Source organism: Bos mutus, chromosome X (genome assembly GCF_027580195.1).
Source record: "Bos mutus isolate GX-2022 chromosome X, NWIPB_WYAK_1.1, whole genome shotgun sequence".
NCBI lineage: Eukaryota > Metazoa > Chordata > Mammalia > Artiodactyla > Bovidae > Bos > Bos mutus.
Genome location: NC_091646.1, coordinates 33,581,861 through 33,603,772, shown reverse-complemented (window position 1 = coordinate 33,603,772; position 21,912 = coordinate 33,581,861). Strand labels below are relative to the sequence as shown.

The following is a 21,912-nucleotide window of genomic DNA, read 5'->3' as shown; positions in this document are numbered from 1 at the left end:
TGTCGTGGCGGGGGGAAATGAATGAAAGGAACATGACCTGTTCTTGTGCCACAAGTGGTCTTCTGACAAGATCCCACGGCTCGGTTGGGGTGGAGGTAATCCACGTGCCCACCCAATCTGGTGGTCAAGGGAAGTGGGTGTTGGGGCAAGCCGATGGTGGGGACAGGGCAGGTGGGCAGGCAGCCACAGGGGTGCCCTTCCACGGTCGCAGGAGGCAAGAAAGGACCCAGAGCCGGGTGGCTTAGTTTGCTGATTTAATGGCACTTTGCTGCTTTTGCTTTTCTGGTGGTGAGGGTGCCACCTTGGGGCGGGGGGTGGGGGGTGCTGTAGGAGTGAGACGGGGTGGTTGTGGAGTGCTGAGTTATGGTGATGGGGGGCCTGGGGGGCACACGGACATTTGGAGGGCCCAGCGCAGGGAGGGCACTGGGTGGCGTGAACGTCCCTTCTGTGGGGGGACCAGGAATGTGGAATGGCGCTGAGACTGGGGGTGCAGGGGGCCCATTCTCGGCCTTCTGAGGACCTTGCCCCTGTCTTCCCCAACTATAGCCCTCCTCTTCCTTGCTCCGGGCGGTGGGGTGGGGGGGGGGGCTCAGTCCCGGGGATACAGGCTGGCTGGGGTCGGGTGCGGGTGGGGTCACAGTGCTGGCTGGCCGAGGAATGCGACTGGGCCGAGGAGTGGGTGGGGGGTGGCCCCAGCCCAGGGCAGGAATGTGGGGCTGGGGGCAGTGGTCCCGAGTCCTCTGGAGCTGGGTCTGGTGGGAGGGGGTGTGGAGCGAGAGAGGTGGGCAGGCCCAGGGCGCACAGGAGGGGGGCCGGCTCAGAGCTTGTGGGGGTTCACCCACTTGTAGGTGCCCTCGTACTGGAAGCCCACACGCTTCATCAGCTCGTCTGCCTCCACAGGGCCCCGGCTGGCAGGGGGACAGGCAGTGGGGAGCGGTGAGGGAGCCCTGAGCCACAGGGTCCCCCTTCGCCCCCCCTCCACTCCCGTCACCCCCCGATCCACACCCCGTCTTGTCCGCCGCACCTTCTGCATAGACGTACCTGCCGTACACGTAGGGGATGGGCCGGGCCTTCTCGCGTTCGATGTGGTGGAGCAGTGGAGTGAAGATCCGCCAGGCCTCCCGCAGTTCATCACTGAAGGGACAGGGGTGGGGATGGGAGGCCAGTATGACCACGGAGGGAGGGGGACGAAGAGGGGGATGGAGAGGGGGATGGAGAGGGGGCGGGGGAGGAGGGAGGGCGAGGGGGGTGCCTCTCCTCACCTGCGCACGAAGTGCATCTGGCTCCCGCAAAAGACGTCCAGGATGAGGCGCTCGTAGGCGTCAGGGAGCTTCACGTTCTGTGGGCGGGCCACAGGGTGTCACCAAGGTGCTGAGCCCTGTGGAGCCCTGGGCTGCCGCCCCTGCCCAGGGGGTGGGCGAGTGCCCACCTTGTATCGGTTGCCATAGGTCAGGTCAAGCTCCGACTCCTCGGGGTTGAAGAACATGCCAGGCTTCTTGGTCATCATCTTGGTGTACACGGCCTCGTTGGGCTGCACGCGGATTACCAGCTCGTTGCGCTTGCACTGCTGCCGGAAGATGTCCCCGGCCACGTCACGAAACTGCAGGCGCACCTCGGCCTTGCGCTCGTTCAGGGCTTTGCCGCAGCGCAGGATGAAGGGCACCCCTGTGAGGAGACGGGGGATGGACACAGCAGGCTTTGGGGAGCGCTTGGCTGGCTGCAGGGGCCGGCTCCCATCCCCACGGGATGGCGGCGCCACCTACCGTCCCAGCGCTCATTTTCCACATAGAGGACGGCGGCCGCAAAGGTGGCTGTGGTGGACCCGCGGGGCACCGTGGGGTCATCCAGGTACCCTTTGGTGGCCTCCCCCTCTCCGTCAGGGTTCCCCACATACTGGCCCAGGACCACGTTGCTCGCCTGCACCTCTGAGATACACTTCAGCACCTTGACCTGCAGGAGAGCCAGGAAGACAGGCCCCTTGGGTAAAGAGGACACCGGGCACCAGGGAGCCATGTTAACGCCCAGGGGTGGCCTTCCTGGATGGGCGAGTGGCCCTGATAGTCAGTAGGTGTCCCGCGTGCAGCTTTGCTCCTGCTGCCAGAGCCGGGCTTCAGGCTCCATCCCGCAAGGGCCCTCTGGGACCACCTCACCCCACCCTCGGTTCTTCTCCAGGAGAAGCTCGGTTGCATGGCCCTGCCAGTTCTCTGACAGGCTGCCTGCCTCCTGGCCCAGGGCACCTGGTGCTCAGGATGGGTGGCTAAGGAAAGGGGGCTGGGCAGGGAGGGGGCGGCCCCACCCACCTTCTCATCCCGCACGTCATCTGAGTCAGTGGAGGCGGGCTTCTCCATGGCCACCAGACACAGCATCTGCAGGAGGTGGTTCTGCATCACGTCCCTAGGGGCAAGAAGGAGTGAGGCATGAGCTCCCTTCGCCCCTCGTCGGCCACCTTCCCGGCATTCAGGGCCTCAAAGTCGGCCTTCCAGCAACAAGCAGTGAGCTTCCTTCCTGATCCCCAGTGTCTGCCAGGTCCCCTTGAGGAAAGACAGAAGACAGTGACCCCACCCTTTACAGTCCCCACTGACTGCTCGGACACTCATGCTGCCCAACTTGAACATCAGGGTCCAGGAGCCCAGAGCGGGGCGGGGGGACCTGCAGGGGAAGTGGGATGGTGCCTGTGCCCACCTCCCCAGATAAGGGAGTCAGGCTCTCACCGGATGATCCCAAATTCATCAAAGTAGCCCCCACGACCCTCAGTGCCAAAGGGCTCTTTGAAGGTGAGAATGACGCAGGCGATGTTGTCCCGGTTCCAAATGGGCCCGAAGATCCTGTTGGCAAACCTGGGGGAGGGGCACACGGAGGCTGACTGTGCATCGGAGGGGGGCGGCCCAGGACCCCTGGCCCCCAACCCCTGCCCCAGCGCACCTCAGCACCATGAGGTTCTGGACCATCTCTTTGCCCAGGTAGTGGTCAATGCGGTAGATCTGGTCCTCGTGGAACAGGGAGGCGATGTGGTTGGACAGCTGGTTGGAGCTCTGCAGGTCCCTCCCAAACGGCTTCTCCACGATGATGCGGTTCCAGCCTCTGTGACAACCCAGAACTACATCACCCTCCCTGGGGTGGGGCATGGCTCAGCATCCCATCCCCGTCCACCCTCCCTTCCCTAGAGAGTGAAGGCAGAGACTCCCTGCCTCCTCTCAACAGTCAGCTGGGCCAGCCAAGTTCTGCAGGGCTGGGTCTCTTCCGGCCTCTGCCCAGAGGACACCCCTTCTAATTCCCAGCCCTTGGGGCTAGGCTCAGAGCTTCCTCGGAAGCCTTCTAGCCTGACTGGCTGGCGACTGGGAGGAGCACCTCCTGCCCTCTCTGCTCCCTCCTGGCAACGCAGGGTTCCTGCAGGGTCTGGGGGTGCCCTGAGCTAGTGGGAAAATAGGGGGAGGGGATGACAAAGGCATAGCTCCCCCCAAGGGTTTAAACGTGGGGAAGTAAATAAGTGTTAGTCGCTCACTTGTGCCTGACTCTTTGCGACCCCATGGACTGCAGCCCACCAAGCTCCTCTGTCCATATTTTACAGGCAAGGATATTGGACTGGGTTGCCATTTCCTTCTCCGAGAGATCTTCCCCACCCAGGGATCAAACCTGGGTCTCCTGCACTGCAGGCAAATGCTTTACCGACTGAGCTACAAGGGAAGCCCCCTTTATCCTAACGGAGAGTTAATGTGGCCATTCCACATCCAAACCTTGGACAAAGTGGAACAGACATGGTCCTGGTTTGGGGGACATAAGCAAGCACGCAGGAGCTACTGCGTCACAGGAAGCAGAGTTCCGTGGAGCAACACCGCCCCCTGGTGGTGGTCGACGGGACCGTGGGAAGTGCTGAGGGCCTGAGAATAAGCCAGCACCAGTGAAAAAGTTTCGTGGAGCAACACTGCCACCTTGTAGTGTTAGTCGGGACTGCTGCCAGGGACAGTGGGATTTCTGGGGAGCTGACTCTGAGGGTCTATATAGGGATCTGGATGCGTGACGGCGGCTGCGACTGGCGCACTGAGCATGGCCGAGAGGAGCTACCCCACGTCCGAGGTCAGGGGCAGAAGCCGGGAGGACCCCATGCCCGAAGGGTGGCGGCCAAGAGGAGTTACCCCACGTCCGAGATCAGGGGCAGCGGCCGAGAGTGCCAGGCTGCAACGGCGCATGAACGGCAGAGAAGAGTTACCCAAGTCCGAGGTCAGGGGCGGTGGCCAGGAGGAGCTACCCCACGCCCAAGGCTAGGGGCGGCGGCCGGGAGGACCAACCCCATATCCAAGGAGTGGTGGCTGCGCGGGCGCAGGAGGGCCTAGAGGCGCTATCCCATGTTGAAGGTCAGGAAGGGCGGCTGTGAGGAGATACCCCTCGTCCAAGGAAAGGAGCAGCGGCTGCACTTTGCTGGAGCAACCGTGAAGAGACACCCCACGTCCAAGGTCCAAGGTAAGAGAAACCCAAGTAAGATGGTAGGTGTTGCAAGAGGGCATCAGAGGGCAAACACACTGAAACCATACTCAGAAAACAAGTCAATCTAATCACACTAGGACCACAGCCTTGTCTAACTCAATGAAACTAAGCCATGCCCATGGGGCAACCCAAGACGGGCGGGTCATGGTGGAGAGATCTGACAGAATGTGGTCCACTGGAGAAGGGAATGGCAAACCACTTCAGTATTCTTGCCTTGAGAACCCCATGAACAGTATGAAAAGGCAAAATGATAGGATACTGAAAAAGGAACTCCCCAGGTCAGTAAGTGCCCAATATGCTACTGGAGATCAGTGGAGAAATAACTCCAGAAAGAACAAAGCGATGGAGCCAAAGCAAAAACAATACCCAGCTGTGGATGTGACTGGTGATAGAAGCAAGGTCCGATGCTGTAAAGAGCAATATTGCATAGGAACCTGGAATGTCAGGTCCATGAATCAAGGCAAATTGGAAGTGGTCAAACAAGAGATGGCAAGAGTGAATGTCGACATTCTAGGAATCAGCGAACTGAAATGGACTGGAATGGGTGAATTTAACTCAGATGACCATTATATCTACTACTGCGGGCAGGAATCCCTCAGAAGAAATGGAGTAGCCATCATGGTCAACAAAAGAGTCCGAAATGCAATACTTAGATGCAATCTCAAAAACGACAGAATGATCTCTGTTCGTTTCCAAGGCAAACCATTCAATATCACAGTAATCCAAGTCTATGCCCCAACCAGTAACGCTGATGAGGCTGAAGTTGAACGGTTCGATGAAGACCTACAAGACCTTTTAGAACTAACACCCAAAAAAGATGTCCTTTTCATTATAGGGGACTGGAATGCAAAAGTAGGAAGTCAAGAAACACCTGGAGTAACAGGCAAATTTGGCCTTAGAATACAGAATGAAGCAGGGCAAAGACTAATAGAGTTTTGCCAAGAAAATGCACTGGTCATAGCAAACACCCTCTTCCAACAACACAAGAGAAGGCTCTACACATGGACATCACCAGATGGTCAACACCGAAATCAGACTAATTATGTTCTTTGCAGCCAAAGATGGAGAAGCTCTATACAGTCAACAAAAACAAGACTGGGAGCTGACTGTGGCTCAGATCATGAACTCCTTATTACCAAATTCAGACTTAAATTGAAGAAAGTAGGGAAAACCACTAGACCATTCAGGTATGACCTAAATCAAATCCCTTATGATTATACAGTGGAAGTGAGAAATAGATTTAAGGGCCTAGATCTGATAGATAGAGTGCCTGATGAACTATAGCATGAGGTTCGTGACATTGTACAGGAGACAGGGATCAAGACCATCCCCATGGAAAAGAAATGCAAAAAAGCAAAATGGCTGTCTGGGGAGGCCTTACAAATAGCTGTGAAAAGAAGAGAAGCGAAAAGCAAAGGAGAAAAGGAAAGATATAAGCATCTGAATGCAGAGTTCCAAAGAATAGCAAGAAGAGATAAGAAAGCCTTCCTCAGTGATCAATGCAAAGAAATAGAGGAAAACAACAGAATGGGAAAGATTAGAAATCTCTTCAAGAAAATTAGAGATACCAAGGGAACATTTCATGCAAAGATGGGCTCGATAAAGGACAGAAATGGTATGGACCTAACAGAAGCAGAAGATATTAAAAAGAGGTGGCAAGAATACACAGAAGAACTGTACAAAAAAGATCTTCATGACCCAGATAATCACGATGGTGTGATCACTGACCTAGAGCCAGACATCCTGGAATGTGAAGTCCAGTGGGCCGTAGAAGGCATCACTACGAACAAAGCTAGTGGAGGTGATGGAATTCCAGTTGAGCTATTTCAAATCCTGAAAGATGATGCTGTGAAAGTGCTGCACTCAATATGCCAGCAAATTTGGAAAACTCATCAGTGGCCACAGAACTGGAAAAGGTCAGTTTTCATTCAATCCCAAAGAAAGGCAATGCCAAGGAATGCTCAAACTACCGCACAACTGCACTCATCTCACATGCTAGTAAAGTAACGCTCAAAGGTCTCCAAGCCAGGCTTCAGAAATACGTGAACCGTGAACTTCCTGATGTTCAGGTTGGTTTTAGAAAAGGCAAAGAAACCAGAGATCAAATTGCCAACATCCGCTGGATCATGGAAAAAACAACAGCGTTCCAGAAAAACATCTATTTCTGCTTTATTGACTATGCCAAGTCCTTTGACTGTGTGGATCACAATCAACTGTGGAAAATTTTTCAAGAGATGGGAATACCAGACCACCTGACCTGCCTTTTGAGAAATCTGTATACAGGTCAGGAAGCAACAGTTAGAAATGGACATGGAACAACAGACTGGTTCCAAATAGGAAAAGGAGTACGTCAAGGTTGTATATTGTCACCCTGCTTATTTAACTTACATGCAGAGTACATCATGAGAAACGCTGGACTGGAAGAAACACAAGCTGGAATCAAGACTGCCGGGAGAAATATCAATAAGCTCAGATATGCAGATGACACCACCCTTATGGCAGAAAGTGAAGAGGAACTAAAAAGCCTCTTGATGAAAGTGAAAGAGGAGAGTGAAAAAGTTGGCTTAAAGCTCAACATTCAGAAAACTAAGATCATGGCATCCGGTCCCATCACTTCATGGGAAATAGATGGGGAAACTGGAAACAGTGTCAGACTTTATTTTTTGGGGCTCCAAAATCACTGCAGATGGTGACTGCAGCCATGAAATTAAAATACGCTTACTCCTTGGAAGGAAAGTTATGACCAACCTAGACAGAATATTCAAAAGCAGAGACATTACTTTGCTAACAAAGGTCCGTCTAGTCAAGGCTATGGTTTTTCCTGTGGTCATGTATGGATGTGAGAGCTGGACTGTGAAGAAGGCTGAGCACTGAAGAATTGATGCTTTTGAACTGTGGTATTGGGGAAGACTCTTGAGAGTCCCTTGGACTGCAAGGACATCCAACCAGTCCATTCTGAAGGAGATCAGCCCTGGATTTCTTTGGAAGGAATGATGCTGAAGCTGAAACTCCAGTACTTTGGCCACCTCATGTGAAGAGCTGACTGATTGGAAAAGACTCTGATGCTGGGAGGGATTGGGGGCAGGAGGAGAAGGGGACAACAGAGGATGAGATGGCTGGATGGCATCACTGACTCGATGGACATGAGTCTGAGTGAACTCCAGGTGTTTGTGATGGACAGGGAGGCCTGGCGTGCTGTGATTCATGGGGTCGCAAAGAGTCGGACACGACTGAGCGACTGAACTGAACTGAACTGAACTGGATGGTAAATACGGGTGTGAGCATTTTTGGGAAACTTCCAGAAAACAGAAAATGCCCATTCTCCATAGACTGAATTCATGGAAGTAACAAACCAGGGGCATCTATCTTTTTCAGACTCCCTAGACCGGTTGGCCGGAGAAGGCAATGGCACCCCACTCCAGTGCCCTTGCCTGGAAAATCCCATGGACGGAAGAGCCTGGTAAGCTGCAGTCCATGGGGTCACTAAGAGTCGGGCACGACTGAACGACTTCACTTTCACCTTTCACTTTCATGCACTGGAGAAGGAAATGGCAACCCACTCCAGTGTTCTTGCCTGGAGAATCCCAGGGACAGAGGAGACTGCTGGGCTGCCATCTATGGGGTCGCACAAAGTCGGATATGACTGAAGCGACTTAACAGCAGCAGCAGCAGACCGGTTGGCCCTGGGGGCTCTGCTTAGCTTGCTGGGGCAGGTCACACCAGGGTAGGGCACACCCTGGAGGCAGGAAGGTAGGGACAAAGACCAGCCTTACGTCTGGCTCATGCAGGTCTCATGGATGTTTTTGGTGACAGCCTCATAGACAGTCGGGGGCAAGGCCAGGTAGAAGAGGCGGTTGGTCTGTGTGCCCTGGTGAAGGGCATTTATGTGGCTGTTGAGGCGCTTGTAGGAGGCAGTGTCATCGTACTGGCCGGCCACGTAGGAGTTGCGGGCAAAGAACTCCTCCAGCTTGGACTTCTCCTCCGGGGTAGCCTGGGCAACACGGACACAAGCATCTTGGCTTCCTGCCCTTGCTCTCCTGTGAGCCCATAGGCAGAGCGGGCTTCCTGAGAGGTCAGCCATCCTAGCCTCGCACTGGGGTCACTCACAGCTCCAGCACGCCCATGGGGGTGGGGGTGGGGGCCTCAATGCCCTAAGACAGAAGCCAGAGTCCAGCCAACTGGGACCTGGGAGAAAGCTGTCTCTCCAAAGTCATGCCACCTAAGTACCATGTGTTGAGAGAAGGCAGGTATCTCCATGTTTGAGAGGTCACAGGGTACAGTGGGAAGGAAGTGGTAAGCCCAAGTCACAGGGGGCTGGGAGGTGCCAGGGAGGGGGTGGCCTGGCACAGGAGGGGCAGGACGAAGGGCCTCTGTGATGGGACGGGGGGTGGTGGTGTGTGCCACCTGCCGAGACCCCAGAAGCCACTCACTTTGAAGAAGGGCTCGCTCTGCTTGCGGATGTCAGCCACTGTGAGGCGGGAGCGGGCATAGCCCACGATGTAGGTGTCTTCGGGCAAAAGGCCATCTCGGAACAGCCACCTGAGGGCAGAGCATGGCTGTGGCAAGGGCGAGGGGGCGCGGGGCCACAGAGGGTAGTGGGGACACAGGCTTACCAGATGGTGGGGTAGATCTTCTTCTTGGCCAGGTCCCCCTGTGGCAGAGAAACAGGCGTGGTTAGGAGCTGAGGACATACCCCAGATCACCCCCATGGGGGTAAACCTGCGCATGCTTGTCCTGCCCACTGTGTATAGTCTGAGCCGCTTGAACTGGGGCCCAGTCTAGCCCTTGACCCTGGCCTGGAGTGCCCACACATTGCTGGGGGGCACCTTAAGGGAAAGAGACCTCGCGCTGGCCAGGAGGTACCCCATTAACCCGCTGGTCCCACGATCCACAGACTCATCTTATGGTTGAATGGGCAAAACCAAAGCCAACACAAGAAGCTTGCTTCTAAAGAGCTCATGGGCTAAAGAAAACCCTAGACTCACTGGAATTGAATGGCATTGGAAGTAGCATGCGACAAAACTGAGGCATGACTTTAAATGCTTATGTTAGCAAATAAAAGAATGGCTCGAAGCTGATGAACTCAGCGTTCAACTGAAAAAGTTCGAAAAAGGACCATCCATCGTTGCTCGGTCATGCCTGATTCTTTGCGACCCCATGGACTGCAGCCTGCCAGGCTCTGCTGTCCATGGAATGCTCCAGGCAAAAACACTGGAGTGGGTAGCCGTTACCTCCTCCAGGAGATCTTCCTGGCTCAGGGATTGAACCCGAGTCTCCTGCATTGCAGGCAGATTCTTTACTACTGAGCCACCAGGGAAGCCCTAGAAAAAGGACAGCAGAATTTAAAAGCCAAACAAATCACAAGGCAGGAAACACTGCAAAGTAAAAATGAATAAAATGGAAAACAAGCCAAAAGAATAGCTCAACAAAGCCCCATCTTGGTATTTGAAAAAGACTAATTAAATTAATTCAAACAGTCCCCTGGGAAAGATTGCTTTTTAAAAAGGCACCAAGAATCATGGGGGCAGTGGGACAAAACTACTGACAGGAAAGACCGCAGAGGGTTCTGTGAACGACCTTATCCCACATCTGGTAAGTTACATGAAATGGACACTTTTCTGGAAAATTCCAACATACCACAATGAAATGAGTGACCTAGGGAGGCAATGGTCATTAAGGAGACAGAATGGCATTCACACCCTTCCCAGCAAGCCCAGCCTGGCCCCTGACAACTGTCCCTTACAGAGACAGCTCTGCTAATAGGTCTCACAAAATGCCACGGAGACTGCCATTCAGAGGCAAAGCCTGACTGGGGAGTGTTTGCCAAGCCGTGTGGTGGCCCCAGGACCCTGCGGCCAGAGAGTCTGAGAAATGCGCACAGGTGGTCCCAAGCCTGTCTCATCCATGAACACAGATACAGGTGCAAACAATTCTGCAGGAGATACCAGCAAACCCAACCCTGCAATGTCAAACATGGAGTATGTCCTAACTAAGTTGGGATCATCCTGCAAGTGAAAGCTTGGTTTGATATTGAAAAGAAAAAAAAAGTCATTAACATTCACTACATGAACAGATTAGAGGAAAAAAGCTCTAAGCCATAAGTCTACTCCTTTAGAGTTTTTAATCTAGGAACCTTGTTAAAACTCACCAGATGGAGATTAAATGTTCCAGAAAATTTCGATACCTAGCATGATAGGACCTCTTCCCAGACTAGGCATAAAAGGGAACTTTCTCACCTTGCTAAGCAGCCCCTGTTAAAACTCCACAAACATCATATACTGTAGAGAAACGTTGAAATAATCCTCTTTCAACAACCAGAAGCAAGAAAAGAGGGCCTGTCTTCAGTTCTTTACTCAACACCCCACCAGAAGCCCCACCAGCAGCAGGCAGAGAACAAGAAACATGACAAGGTGGGGAAGAAAGTGTCACGCAGGCCTGGTCTCTAGCTGACCACCTGTCCATTTAAAAAAAGAAAACCACTTGAAACCAAGATTTATGAAAATTATTACAATTAATGAGATTTTAGGTTTGAAAAAGTTAATAGATGGGAGTAGAAACAGATTTCTTAGCTAGGACACAAAATGCAGTAACTGGAAAAATGGATGAATGAAGGCTTGAGCAAAATTAGAAACTCCTGGTCATCATAAGACACTATTAAGAGGATGAATTGGGAAAAAAACAAGATGAATAGACAAGCCACAGACTGGGAGAAAAGATTCACCAGATGTAGAATCTAGAATATATAACCCACTCCCCTCGATATCATGAAATGTGTTAAATGCCACTGGTTAGTACCTTGAACGTGGTTAAAAAGGTCAATTAAAAAGAAAAAAACCCACTGTACAACAAAACAAGAAAAGAATTCAAGATCAGTAAAGGCTTGACCACATACTTCACAACAAGAAAAATCAATGGTTACTTAACACACAAGAAAGTGTTCAAGATGACCAGTTGTCAGAAAAATACAAATTAAACCACAGTGAGATCCAGCTTGACCTTCACCAGAAGGTTGTAATCTGAAAAAACTAATGCCATCTGGTGTTGGAGGTGGTGTGGAGCAAACACTTGCACCAAGGTTCACAGCAGCCATAATTCCCAATAGCCCTGAGCTGGGACACAGTGAAAGGCCATCAACAGGAGATGGACAAGCTGGATATCCACACAGTGGGACACCCACTCAGCAACACCAAGGGATGAGCCAGGGGGATTCCCTGGTGGTCCAGTGGTTAGGACTCCACCACAGGGGGTTGCGGGTTTGATCCCTGGTAGGGGAACGAAGATCCTGCAAGCTGTGCAGGGGGCAAGAACAAAGATTACAAACCAAGAAAAAAGGGACAAGCCAGTGACCTACTCAGCACAAGCAATTCTCAGAACCAGAATGCTGGACACACAAGACTGAACACCTTGAGTTGATTTAAGGGAAGCTTTAGAAAAGGCAAAGCAGCCACAGTGACATAAGTGAGAGTTCAGAGCAGGAGGTGGACTGGCTGGGGAGATGGAAACGTTGTCTCTGGTTATAAAGGTCAGAACCGATTGGACAGAGATGTCTTTCGATGTGTGCGAATGTTGCCTACAAATGAAAAGACTGAAAAGAACAACTGAGCAGACAGTGGGCGGCCCTGGCTGCGTATCGCACTTGCCGTTGACCATGTGAAACTTTCCAAGATAATGGCAAGTGTGTGAAGACACAGCAACTGTGAGCAACAATGTTGTCATCGCACGAAGTCACCCAGTCCCTTCTCTCCAGGCTGGTTTAGCTGCTGTAGCCACGGCCACCTGCTTGCTTTTGGTGACCTGACAAAGGAATTCTCCACTGTGGGTGGAAGAGGTGGTGAGCCTGGGTATGGCGTGGGTGCAGAGCAGGTGCCCTCTCATGCCCCCTGCCCTGTAATCAGCAAGGGCTGCTGGGCAGAGCTGCTAGTCTCGCACTGGGCAGGAAAACCACCTCCAGGGGTGAGGACCTGAGTCTTCAGGGCAAAATGACCGTTTAAGAGTCATGTCAGCACTGGATGTGGTCACATCGGTGGACTGTTGCAGAGAGGAGCTGCAGGACAAGAACTGATTGCAATCTGCACCCCTAGACAGGCCATGAGGAAGGTAGTTGGGGAGCTACTAGGTGGGCAAGTCCTCCTCTGGCTGGGGGCAAGGGCAGGCCACTTTTGAGGCTTGCATGCTCAGTTCCCATTTGTGGGTTCACTCTGCGTCTCCTGGGCCGAGCCAACATCCACACGTGGACAAGTCCATGTGTCTGCTCTGGCCCAGGTCTTGGCTAGTGCCCAGCCCACATGGGCCAGTATTTCTCTGCCACCTCCGGGCTCTAGCAGAACCTGGAGTGCTCCAGTGGGTGGTTCCCAAACCAGGGTGCTCTGTGTCGCAGCCCTTGACCCTGTCTGACAGCCGCTCAGAACTGATTGCCAAAGGCTCTGGAGCAGGGACCTGTCTTGCCGACCACCTTCCCTGGGAAGACTGGAGATAACAGCGCTTCAAGGTCGGTGTCTGACCCCCAGCTGGGGTCTCCCTGGAGCCCAGCTGCAACCCCTGTGGCCCCTCTCCTCCCAGTGCCCAGCAGTGCCCACTTTCCGCTACCCACCTCCTGTTGTGGGGATCTGGCAGGAGAAGCCATCAATCCCCCGTCAGTGAGCACCTCCTGGCCCAGAGGAATGTTTGCTTCTGATCAAATTCCAGTGGGCTAGTGTCCTGTCTGCTGAGTCACAGTGCCCCATAGCTGACTGCCCTCACAGGTTCCTTTGGGATTAGCAAGGGGTGGAACCTGCTCGCCTTGTTCAGCTCAGCCCTGCCACCAGCGGCCCAGGGCTCTGAGTCACTCACCCAAGGGAGGAGTGAGGTAGGACCCAGACTGCGGCGGGGGCGCAGAGGCCTAGGAGGGCCCCCTACCCAGTGGCCTGGGCTCGATTGCTCTGCCGGAAGTACCGTGGGCCAAGAGCACAGTGCTCATGGGGTCTGGAGGAGTCTGGGGCCACATGGTGGCTTAGCAGCAGGATGCGGCCTGCTGCCGCATCTGGCCTGCACCGCAATCTTATCTCAAGTATCCAGGGTGTTAGGGTAGAGCACGCGGCAGTAGAACTTGGGAGACCGGGGTGGGCTCAATCCCCTCGAGTCAAGGATCTGCCTGGCCTCCCTCCTAGGCCGTGGGGCTCATGACTCATAAGCCCTTTGGGGGAGCGCCAGAGTCACTGTGACACAGCAGGAATCTTATCACCCCAGGAGGGGAGGCAGCCCAGAAACACCCCCCGAGGAGAGAGGGCCCGGGTCCTCCTGCTCAGCCCTTGCGGGACCCCATCTCTGGGATGGGCCCTGGAGCACTCATGGAGCCCATGGCCCAGACGGGGAAACTGAGGCCCAGAGGCAAAGACCACCCTGCAGACCCTGCAGGGAGCCACTTCTGCCCGAGGGGGCTCCTTAGCCTGTTCTTTCTCTCATCTCAATTGCTCTGTTTCCACTGGGGATTAGAGTGGCTCGAGCCTGGCAGGCCCAGGGTTCCTCTCTCAACACCAGTCTGGAAGGAGAAATGGGGTTCTTGGGTTCCAGAGGCCTCCGGACCAGTCCTGTAAGTACCTCCACTGCCCTCCTACCGAGGGTGGGAGTCTGGAGGAGGGAGCAGGGAGCGGCTGCAGCTGCAAGGCCATCGGGTAACTCCTCAGCCGGCCTTCGGACAGGGCGGAACTTAGGCGCCTGGGTGCGGGTTGGGCAAAGCCGGCAGGGAGGAGAGGCGCGGAGGACAGCTCATCCTTTTTGCACTTGCAGGCTCCGCTCCAAGGCCCTGGCTCTGCAGGCCTTGGAGCCTCCCAAGGCCTGGGGCATGAAGGCCTGGCAGTGTTTGCTGTCACACACACTCACCTTGGGGCCCAGCCCCCAGGCACGGCTCCCATGGTGGGGAGTGGGGCGTGGGGGGCCTCAGGGCAGGTGCCTACTGTGCTGTGAACTCCTTGGTCTCCCGGAGTAGCAGGTTTCTGCTGCCTGCCTGCCTCCCACACATCCCAGCAGTAACGGGAGAAACAAAACAACAACAAAAAAACAGGCTCTACTCCCGCCCCCCTCCGCCGTCCCGCCGGCTGCAGCAGGCACTTCCCCTTTCTGCCCTAGAAGCCTCTGCTGATTGCTCTCAGAGCAGAGAAGAGCAAAGGGGAACTGCTCGGATTGCAAAGAAACAGTGTTGCCCAATGCCAAGGCCGCCACACATGAAGGCAGGGAGGAGTCACCGAATGAGCTCAACAGAACCCCAGGGCCCCTTGATACTCCAAAGACTTCCATTGCCAAGTGGAGACTGTGGGGTTGAGAGAGGAGGAGACACTTGGCCCAGGCCACAGAACACACTTGGTTGCTCTCAGTGAGGTGTTTAATCGGAGTTGAGGGTCTAGGGTCATAGGCCATTTACTGAAGTCAGGGATCCTCTGCTGGAGTGTCTTGGGACATGCTGGGATGGGGATGGGGGAAGGAGGAAAAATAATCCTGAGTAACTTTCTTTGTCAACCTATTTCTTGGACCTAGTCCCAGGTGTTAATCTTTCTGGCACCTCGAGGGACGAGGCTGGGGCCAGGGTAGGGGCTAAGCCGCCCCCTGTGCGCCCCTACTGGGCATCCTACAGTCTTGGGGTGATAAGATGGTCAGGGGAGAGTTTCGGGCGGCCTTCCCTTCCCTCCCAGTGGCACAGCCCTCCTCACCCACAAAGCCCTGCATTCTGGCTCTTTTTCCAAATTCTGACCAGAATCACACAACCGGCAGGAAGCACATTCTGCAAAGGGCGGTGACCTGTTATGATACATGAATGAAGAATCGAATTCCTCCAGAGCTGAAGGGACAGGGGTGTGGAAGGGACAGAGAGACCATGCCTGCCCTGTCAAGAGCTCACTAGCTTGGTAGAACTCTCGCTTCAGGTTTATACAGTAAGTCACCACCAGAGATGCTCGTAATCCCGGGGAGCGGATTCTTGGTCCCGTCCAGGGTGAAAAGTTTCCCTTTGAGATGAAATGTCGACAGTGTTCCAGCCCTTTCTCATGTCTTGCCACCGGGTCAATCTTATTTCCATGTGGCACATGGAGAGAGTGCTTTTAGTCAGGGGGACCGGTCATGGCTCTCTGAGGACCCACCAATCCTCTCATGTTCCACCACCCCCGACATGTATGGTCAGCACGCTGTTTCTGCCTTTGCTTCTAGTATCTGGCCTTTCTGATCACAGAAAAGTGGCAGTTCCACTGGCTGGACAATGGGGCTGGTCTCAGCTCCTTGAGAGGCCTTGGAAGTTGGGGCAAACAGATGGGGTTTCAAGAAGGGTCAAGTGTGTGTCTTTGGCAACCTTGAGGGTAGACAGACAAGGTACAGATCGGGCCCTGGATCCTACCTCTGGCAATGACTGTGTGACATCTGTCAAGTCAGAAACATGTTTGGAAAACACCCTTCTGGAATGGACTGCTTCCCCTGTTTACCTCTCTGTCTCCCCTGTGGAGGAGGAAGTCCAACCAGACAGTCCCGAAGGGCCTCCCAGCTCCAGGACAGAGGTCTACACTCAATGGCTACACACGGACTTCAGAAATGCCTCACGGTGTGTATACACTGGGTGGTAACGGGTTGACAGTGGCCCCTGAGCAGGGGCAAGAGCCCGAAGGGCCCAGCTGCAAGCAGTTGGGAAAGCACCGGCACCCTGAGGTCCCTTCTGCTGCGTTTAAGCTGTGGGGTTTGGTAGGGGAGACTCACCGATGCACCCATGATGATAAAGATGTGCGTATCGGCCTGATGGAAGTCATCACCCTGGTACAGCTCTTCTCGCAGGATCCCGCACACCTGGGTCCGGCTCAGAGCCACCTGCTCTGCCATGGCGCTCTCTAGTGAAAGAAAAACTCAGTTGACAAGGCAGAAGCTGAGAGGAGCACTGAGAAGCTGGCCCCTTTCTGGAGGAGTCCTTTGGGCTCTCCTCCAGCTTATGTTTCATTACTGAAACCACTGACTGTGAATACCCGGGGAGCAAGATGTTCGGGAAATTAGAAACTGCTGGCCCTGGGCTCCAGCCATCCTCTCTGGGCAACCTTCTTCTGTGGTGTATATTACAAAATGACCCAAAGCATTACTGGATTCTTACTAGGGCCTCAGCTCTGGGGCGACTGAGTAAAACTCCGCTGGAGCAGCGTATGATCTGCCTAAGACCATGTCGCCCAGGATGCAGGCAGAAACTCTACAATGAGCTGGAGCATGTGAGGTAGTGCAGCTGATGGGAGTGTCGCTCCAGCCCTCCTCCTGCCACGCTGGGCAGACCCCCAGCAAGTCCCTGGCCCTCTCGGGGTCTCCGTCTCCTCGGGGGTCCCATGAGGGCAACTCAGGGTACCAGATCGGTTAGGCCCTCTGGATTTTGCCTCGTTCCCAAGTCTGGGCAATCAAAGTGCCTCGCAGCGCCGCGATGGCCCACTCGGTTACCTGTGCTTCGCTGCTCTCGCCCGTCACACCCGCAGACCCCGAGTCCCCGGCCGTTTCCCCGGGCTGTGCCCCGCCGGCCCATTTAACTGGCGGGGGCGGGAACCTGGGCTGAGCTGACCGGCCTCAGGCGAGATACGGGGGTGTGGCCTCCTCGGGCCCCTCCCTCGTGGGGCGGGGAAGGTCGAGGGCGCGGGCAGGTGCGCGCGCATCCCGGCCAGGCCGGGCACCACCCCGTGGAGGCCCCAGCCCTGGCCCGCCCTGCCCCTCGAGCACCTGCGCCGGCCGCTGAGCCGCGGGCCGCCTGCTGTCTCGGCTGCGGCTGTGCCGTGTCCCCGCTACCTCGCGAGTCCGCCTGCAGCTCCCCGCAGCTCGCCCGCGTCCCCATCCCTGGCCCGACCCCGCCCCTAGAGTCTGGCTTTCGGCGCAGGGCGGGGAGGTCCTGCGCTTTCGCGCAGGCCTCCACTTCCGCCAGCTGCTTGACCCTGCCCCTTGACCCTGTTGGTGGGTGGGGTCTTCTGCAGCTCCGTCCCCTCGCCGGACCGGTCGCCGGAGCAGGTCAAACCAGCCCTATTAGATAATAGCCTCGTTGTGGTTCCAACCCTAGCGGGAGGGGGGACGGCCCTGCCGGAGAGACAAGAGGGAATGCAGGTCGCGACGCTAATTACTGGGGAATGCCCCGCGGGCCAACCAAGGCTGGCGGGTTCAGGTTTCCGGCTTGGGCAGCCTCCCTTCTAACTTCCGCCGGCCGGCCAGGCAGGGGCGGGACCTGAGCGTTTTACTTCCGGATGCCACAGCTTAGACACCGGAAGCCGGATGTGAGAAGTTGGCAGCGGGAGAAGGGAAGGGCTACAGCGGAACTCGGACTTTCTCGGAGCGCCGGGGGTCCGAGGAACGCTCGGGGCCCGCCGTTCCCGCCCTTCTCACGTCGGACCGACTCAGCTGACAGGTGTGGCCCTCTTCCGAAGACAGGGTACCATTGGTGGGCGTTCTGCCGCCACCGACATCCCCTCCCCGGATGACCAGGCTTCCCCCTCCTATTCGGTCCGGCCGGGTTCTGCTGCGCACTTCCAGAGCACCGGCGGAGGCAGGCCGATTGAGGACTCAGGTTACTTTGGCGGCGAGCGGGTTTGTTTCCGCCTCTCTTTTCTCCGCCAGCGCCGAGTCTGACCACACCCCTAGTTTGTGAATGACTCTTCTAGGTCGGAGACATTTTCTATTCATCATCTGTGCATTTCAGGTTAAAGTTCTTTAAAAAGGCGTCAAATATGACTTGCCAGCTAAGTATCTTACCTCATGTGCATCATTTTGCTCCTTTGCAAAACGATAAATGTCTCCCGGACCTCGTATCATTTCTGACTTGAGGATGAATGGGCCATCCTGACATGTTCGAGGAACTCAGTAACGAGGCCGCTATACCTGGAGTAGAGTGAGCGAAGGAATACTTAGAGTGGGAGCCGGTTTGATTCCTGGGTCGGGAAGATCCGCTGGAGGAGGGATAGGCTACCCACTCCAGTATTCTTGGGCTTCCCTGGTGGCTCAGCTGGTAAAGAATCCGCCTGCAATGTAGGAGACCTGGGTTCGATCCCTCGGTTTGGAAGATCCCCTGGAGAAGGGAAAGGCTACCCACTCCATTATTCTGGCCTGGAGAATTCCATGGACTGTCGCAAAGAGTTGGACACAGCTGAGCGACTTTCACTTTAATGGGAGAACAGATAGCGCACGGCCTTGTACATGGTGGTAGAGACTTTGGGTTTTAAGCTATCGGCAACAAGGAACCATTGTAGGGAATCCCAGCAGAGGAGGGATGTGATCAGAATCACCTTTCAGGCTGACTGGTCTGGCGCGGTGGGGAGAACTGACTATGGGGGTGGCATGTGTAGGAGCCGGGTGGCTTTTAGGAGGTTATTACAATAATTATGTGAACAGTGATGTTGCTCTTATCATTTTATTGTGTAAAATTTCAAAGGTGTAGAAAAGTATAATAGTCTAGTAAATTCAATGTACTCACTTCCCAGCTTCAACAGTTATGAACTCGTGGATATTTTTAATTAATTCACATACCTCACAAATCACCCATTTAAAGTATACAGTTCACTGGTTTTTCAGTGCATTCACAGACTTGCACAACCATCACCATTAATTCCAGAACATTTTCATCGCTCCAAAAAGAAACCCCATGAACTTCAGCCATCACTCTCACCACCCCATCTACCCCTGCTCTAAGCATCCACTAGTCTTTCTGTCTCTATGTATTTACCTATTCTGGACATTTCATGTAAATGGAATCATAATATGTGGTCTTTTGTGAGTTGTTTCTTTTTATTAGCATAATGTTGCAGCATGGGAATGTACTGGATTTTGTCTATTCATCAGTTGATAAACATCTGGGTCATTTTCACTGTGGCTGTTCAGAGTAATGCTGCTACGAACATTCCTGTGCGGACATGAGTTTTCATTTCTTTCAGGTAGATACCTAGCAGTTCACCCATTATTTAGAACCAAATCCCAGACGCCGTGTGATTTCTTTCATAAAAATTTCCGTGTGCATCTCTAAGAAATGACTTTGAAAGAAACATAACCACACCAGCACTATCACATGTAAAATAGTACCATTACCTGCTAAGTGTCATCAAATGGACTCTAAGATACATCTTGACAGGATTTCGTGCTGAATCCTGAGCAGGAATGAGCTGTGAGATGAGCTGTGAGATGAGCTCAGTGACGTGAGCTGTGAGACAGATGTGATTCAAGAAGGACTTGAAGGTTTTGTCCTGCCAACTAGAGCATGGGTTAGCCATCTACTGGTAACAAGGAAGGCCATGAATGGAACTGGCCTCTGGGGATGATCAGGAGTGTAGTTTTACCGAGGTTAGTTTTGAAAGGATGACTGGATATCCAAGTGGAGATCTGGAATTTGATGTGTGAGTTGGGAGTTCAGGAAAGAGTTCTGATTTGGGGCATCATTAGCATTAAGATGAGGGCTACAGTTTTGAGTCTGGATGGAATTAGTACTAGAGTGACTGAAATTAGAGAAAAGGTCCCAGGACAGAGCCCTAGGGCACGACCACATGAAGGGCTGGGTTGATGAGGATGGGCCAGTGAAAGAGCCTGAGAGGGAGCAGCCAGTGAGGTAGGCGGGAAACCAGGAGAGTGGGCTGTTCTGGAATCAGGGATCAGTGATCCATCAGATACTGCTAATGGGTTAGTAGGGTGTTCAAGTCTATTGATGCAGCTCAGGCCCTACTCCTGGAAACTTCTCTTGGAATTAGCTTCCTCTTCATGTAGCCAGTCTTCTTGGGCAGGACTTAAAAGGGCTCCAGGTTGATGCTGTCTAGTGTAGACTCCCTCTCTGTACTCCAGGTAACAAGAGAACACAAATGGCTCAGCCTTTCTCTGTCTCCCTGCCTTCATCTGTGAGCCCAGGCCCTGCTTTCAGATGTCTCAGTACACGTCAAACGCTGGATGATCCACTTCAGCCCCTCAGTTCCAAAGAACACTCACCAGGCTCAGAGTGATCTCTGTGAAGACCCTCTTACTTGGTGTATGGATTTCCTAGGGTTGCTGTAAGAGATAGCCACAAGTGGGGGCGAGGGTTTAAAACAACTGAAGTTTATCCTTTCCTGGCTCTGGAGACCAAGAGCCTGAGGTCAAGGTGTTGGTAAGGCTGTGCTTCCTTCGGAGGCTCCAGGGCAGGGTCCTTTGGGCTTCGTCCAGCCTGTGGGAGCTTCAGGTGTCCCTGGGCTTGTGACCACATCCCTCCTGTTTCTGCCTCTATTTTCACATGGCGTCTCCTCTGTGTCTGTGTCTCTCCTCTTTTGTGTCTCATAAGGACACTTGTTGGATTTAGGGCCTTTCTCATCCAGGATTATCTTATCTCCAGATCCTTAATTTTATCACATCTGCAAAGAACCTTTTCCGCAGTTAACAGTCACAGGTTCTGGGTGTCATAAGGCATGTCACATGGGCATACCTTATTGGGGGTCATCATTCAACTCACTATACTAGGTGAGGGGCCACTCACCTCCACTCATGCTTGGAAGTGTGTGTGTGTGGGGTAGGATTCCCAGCACACTGACACATCCCTCCAAAACTAATTTTCTATGTGATTTCTCCTCTCTGGTGACGTTCTTAACTTCAATTTAGAGTTTACAAGCAGTGCTGAACCATGACCTTTCCAAGCCCCACAGAAGAGCCTGTACCTCCCTTAGGAATGTGACTATGTGCTACCTCTTAGACCAGAAAGCCCATGTTAACATCTCTTTCCACTTGCCAGCATGCTCATCATTCTGCTTGAAGTGTGACGCCAGGACTCCTCGTCCTGCAGGGTAGGAGAATTCTGCATAGGTCTCTTCATATCCTCCCCCTGCTAACTCTCTTTCAGGCCCTGACGTGTTGGATGAGCAGGCCCCCCTGGAAGAGTCCACTGTGTGAGATGGTGCAGCCGAGTGGCAGTCCGGCAGGGGACCAGGACATGCTGGGTGAAGAGTCTTCTCTGGGGAAGCCAGCCATGCTCCACGTGCCTTCAGAGCAGGGCACCCCTGAGACCTTCCAGCGCTGTCTGGAGGAGAATCAAGAGCTCCGAGGTGAGGGCGACAGCGGGTGGGCAGAGTCAAATGTCTGGGGAGCAGGCCCTGCTGGGGGAATTGACCCCACTCACCCAGTGCCTCTGTGTTTTCTGGGACTGGGGTGGGCAGGCGTTCGAGAGCCAGTTGGTGGCTCTGGCTCAGCCAGCCTCCTTCCTTCGTTTCCTGTGGGGTTCTCTGGAAGTGACTCACAGCTACAGAGTGCCATCCAGAATGTTTAGAGTTAGGACCAACACCGGGGAGGGGAGGGGATGGGAAGGGCAGGGCAGGGCAGTGAAGAAGAAGGGGCAGGCAGAGGGAGAAGCTGGGCTGCCCTCCCTCCAAGGAGCTCTGGAGCTGAGGTGACCTTTTTGGGTTGTCCCTGTCGGGCCAATGCCGCCAGGCCCCTGTGTCTCCGTACTGATCAGCCATTGTTGTCATT

The 21,912-nt window shown here is 54.1% G+C and overlaps 2 protein-coding genes across 15 annotated transcripts in view; one reads left to right on the top strand and one right to left on the bottom strand.

Annotated features, from left to right (window-relative positions):
* Nucleotides 1–588: 588 nt before the first annotated feature.
* On the bottom strand, nt 589–17,377 carry G6PD (glucose-6-phosphate dehydrogenase). Of its 4 annotated transcripts, none has more exons than XM_070365534.1 (14): nt 17,182–17,377; nt 16,195–16,322; nt 9,714–9,803; nt 9,096–9,133; nt 8,913–9,021; nt 8,256–8,473; nt 2,923–3,081; nt 2,712–2,837; nt 2,301–2,394; nt 1,764–1,950; nt 1,430–1,665; nt 1,263–1,339; nt 1,042–1,134; nt 589–908 (listed from the first exon to the last, which is right to left on the bottom strand). In XM_070365534.1, exons 1-14 carry the CDS (start codon nt 17,291–17,293, stop codon nt 818–820), a joined length of 1,758 nt encoding a protein of 585 aa, XP_070221635.1. In that variant the 5' UTR covers nt 17,294–17,377; the 3' UTR covers nt 589–817. The 4 variants fall into 4 exon arrangements, with proteins under 4 accessions (XP_070221635.1, XP_070221636.1, XP_070221637.1 ...); XM_070365535.1 differs by lacking the exon at nt 17,182–17,377 and adding an exon at nt 16,909–17,056; XM_070365536.1 differs by lacking the exon at nt 9,714–9,803 and having other exon boundaries at nt 17,182–17,372.
* Nucleotides 12,815–21,912, top strand: part of IKBKG (inhibitor of nuclear factor kappa B kinase regulatory subunit gamma) — a 57,388-nt gene continuing 48,290 nt past the window's right edge. For 7 of the 11 annotated variants that reach the window (XR_011463167.1, XR_011463168.1, XM_070365542.1 and 4 more), the window contains exons 1-2: nt 17,470–17,854; nt 21,290–21,491. Coding sequence is in view for 9 of the 11 variants with exons in the window: in XM_070365542.1 (XP_070221643.1) it covers nt 21,305–21,491 (187 nt within the window). In the remaining 2 variants the exon portion in view is untranslated. The other 4 variants (XM_070365537.1, XM_070365538.1, XM_070365544.1 and 1 more) reach the window with 4 other exon arrangements.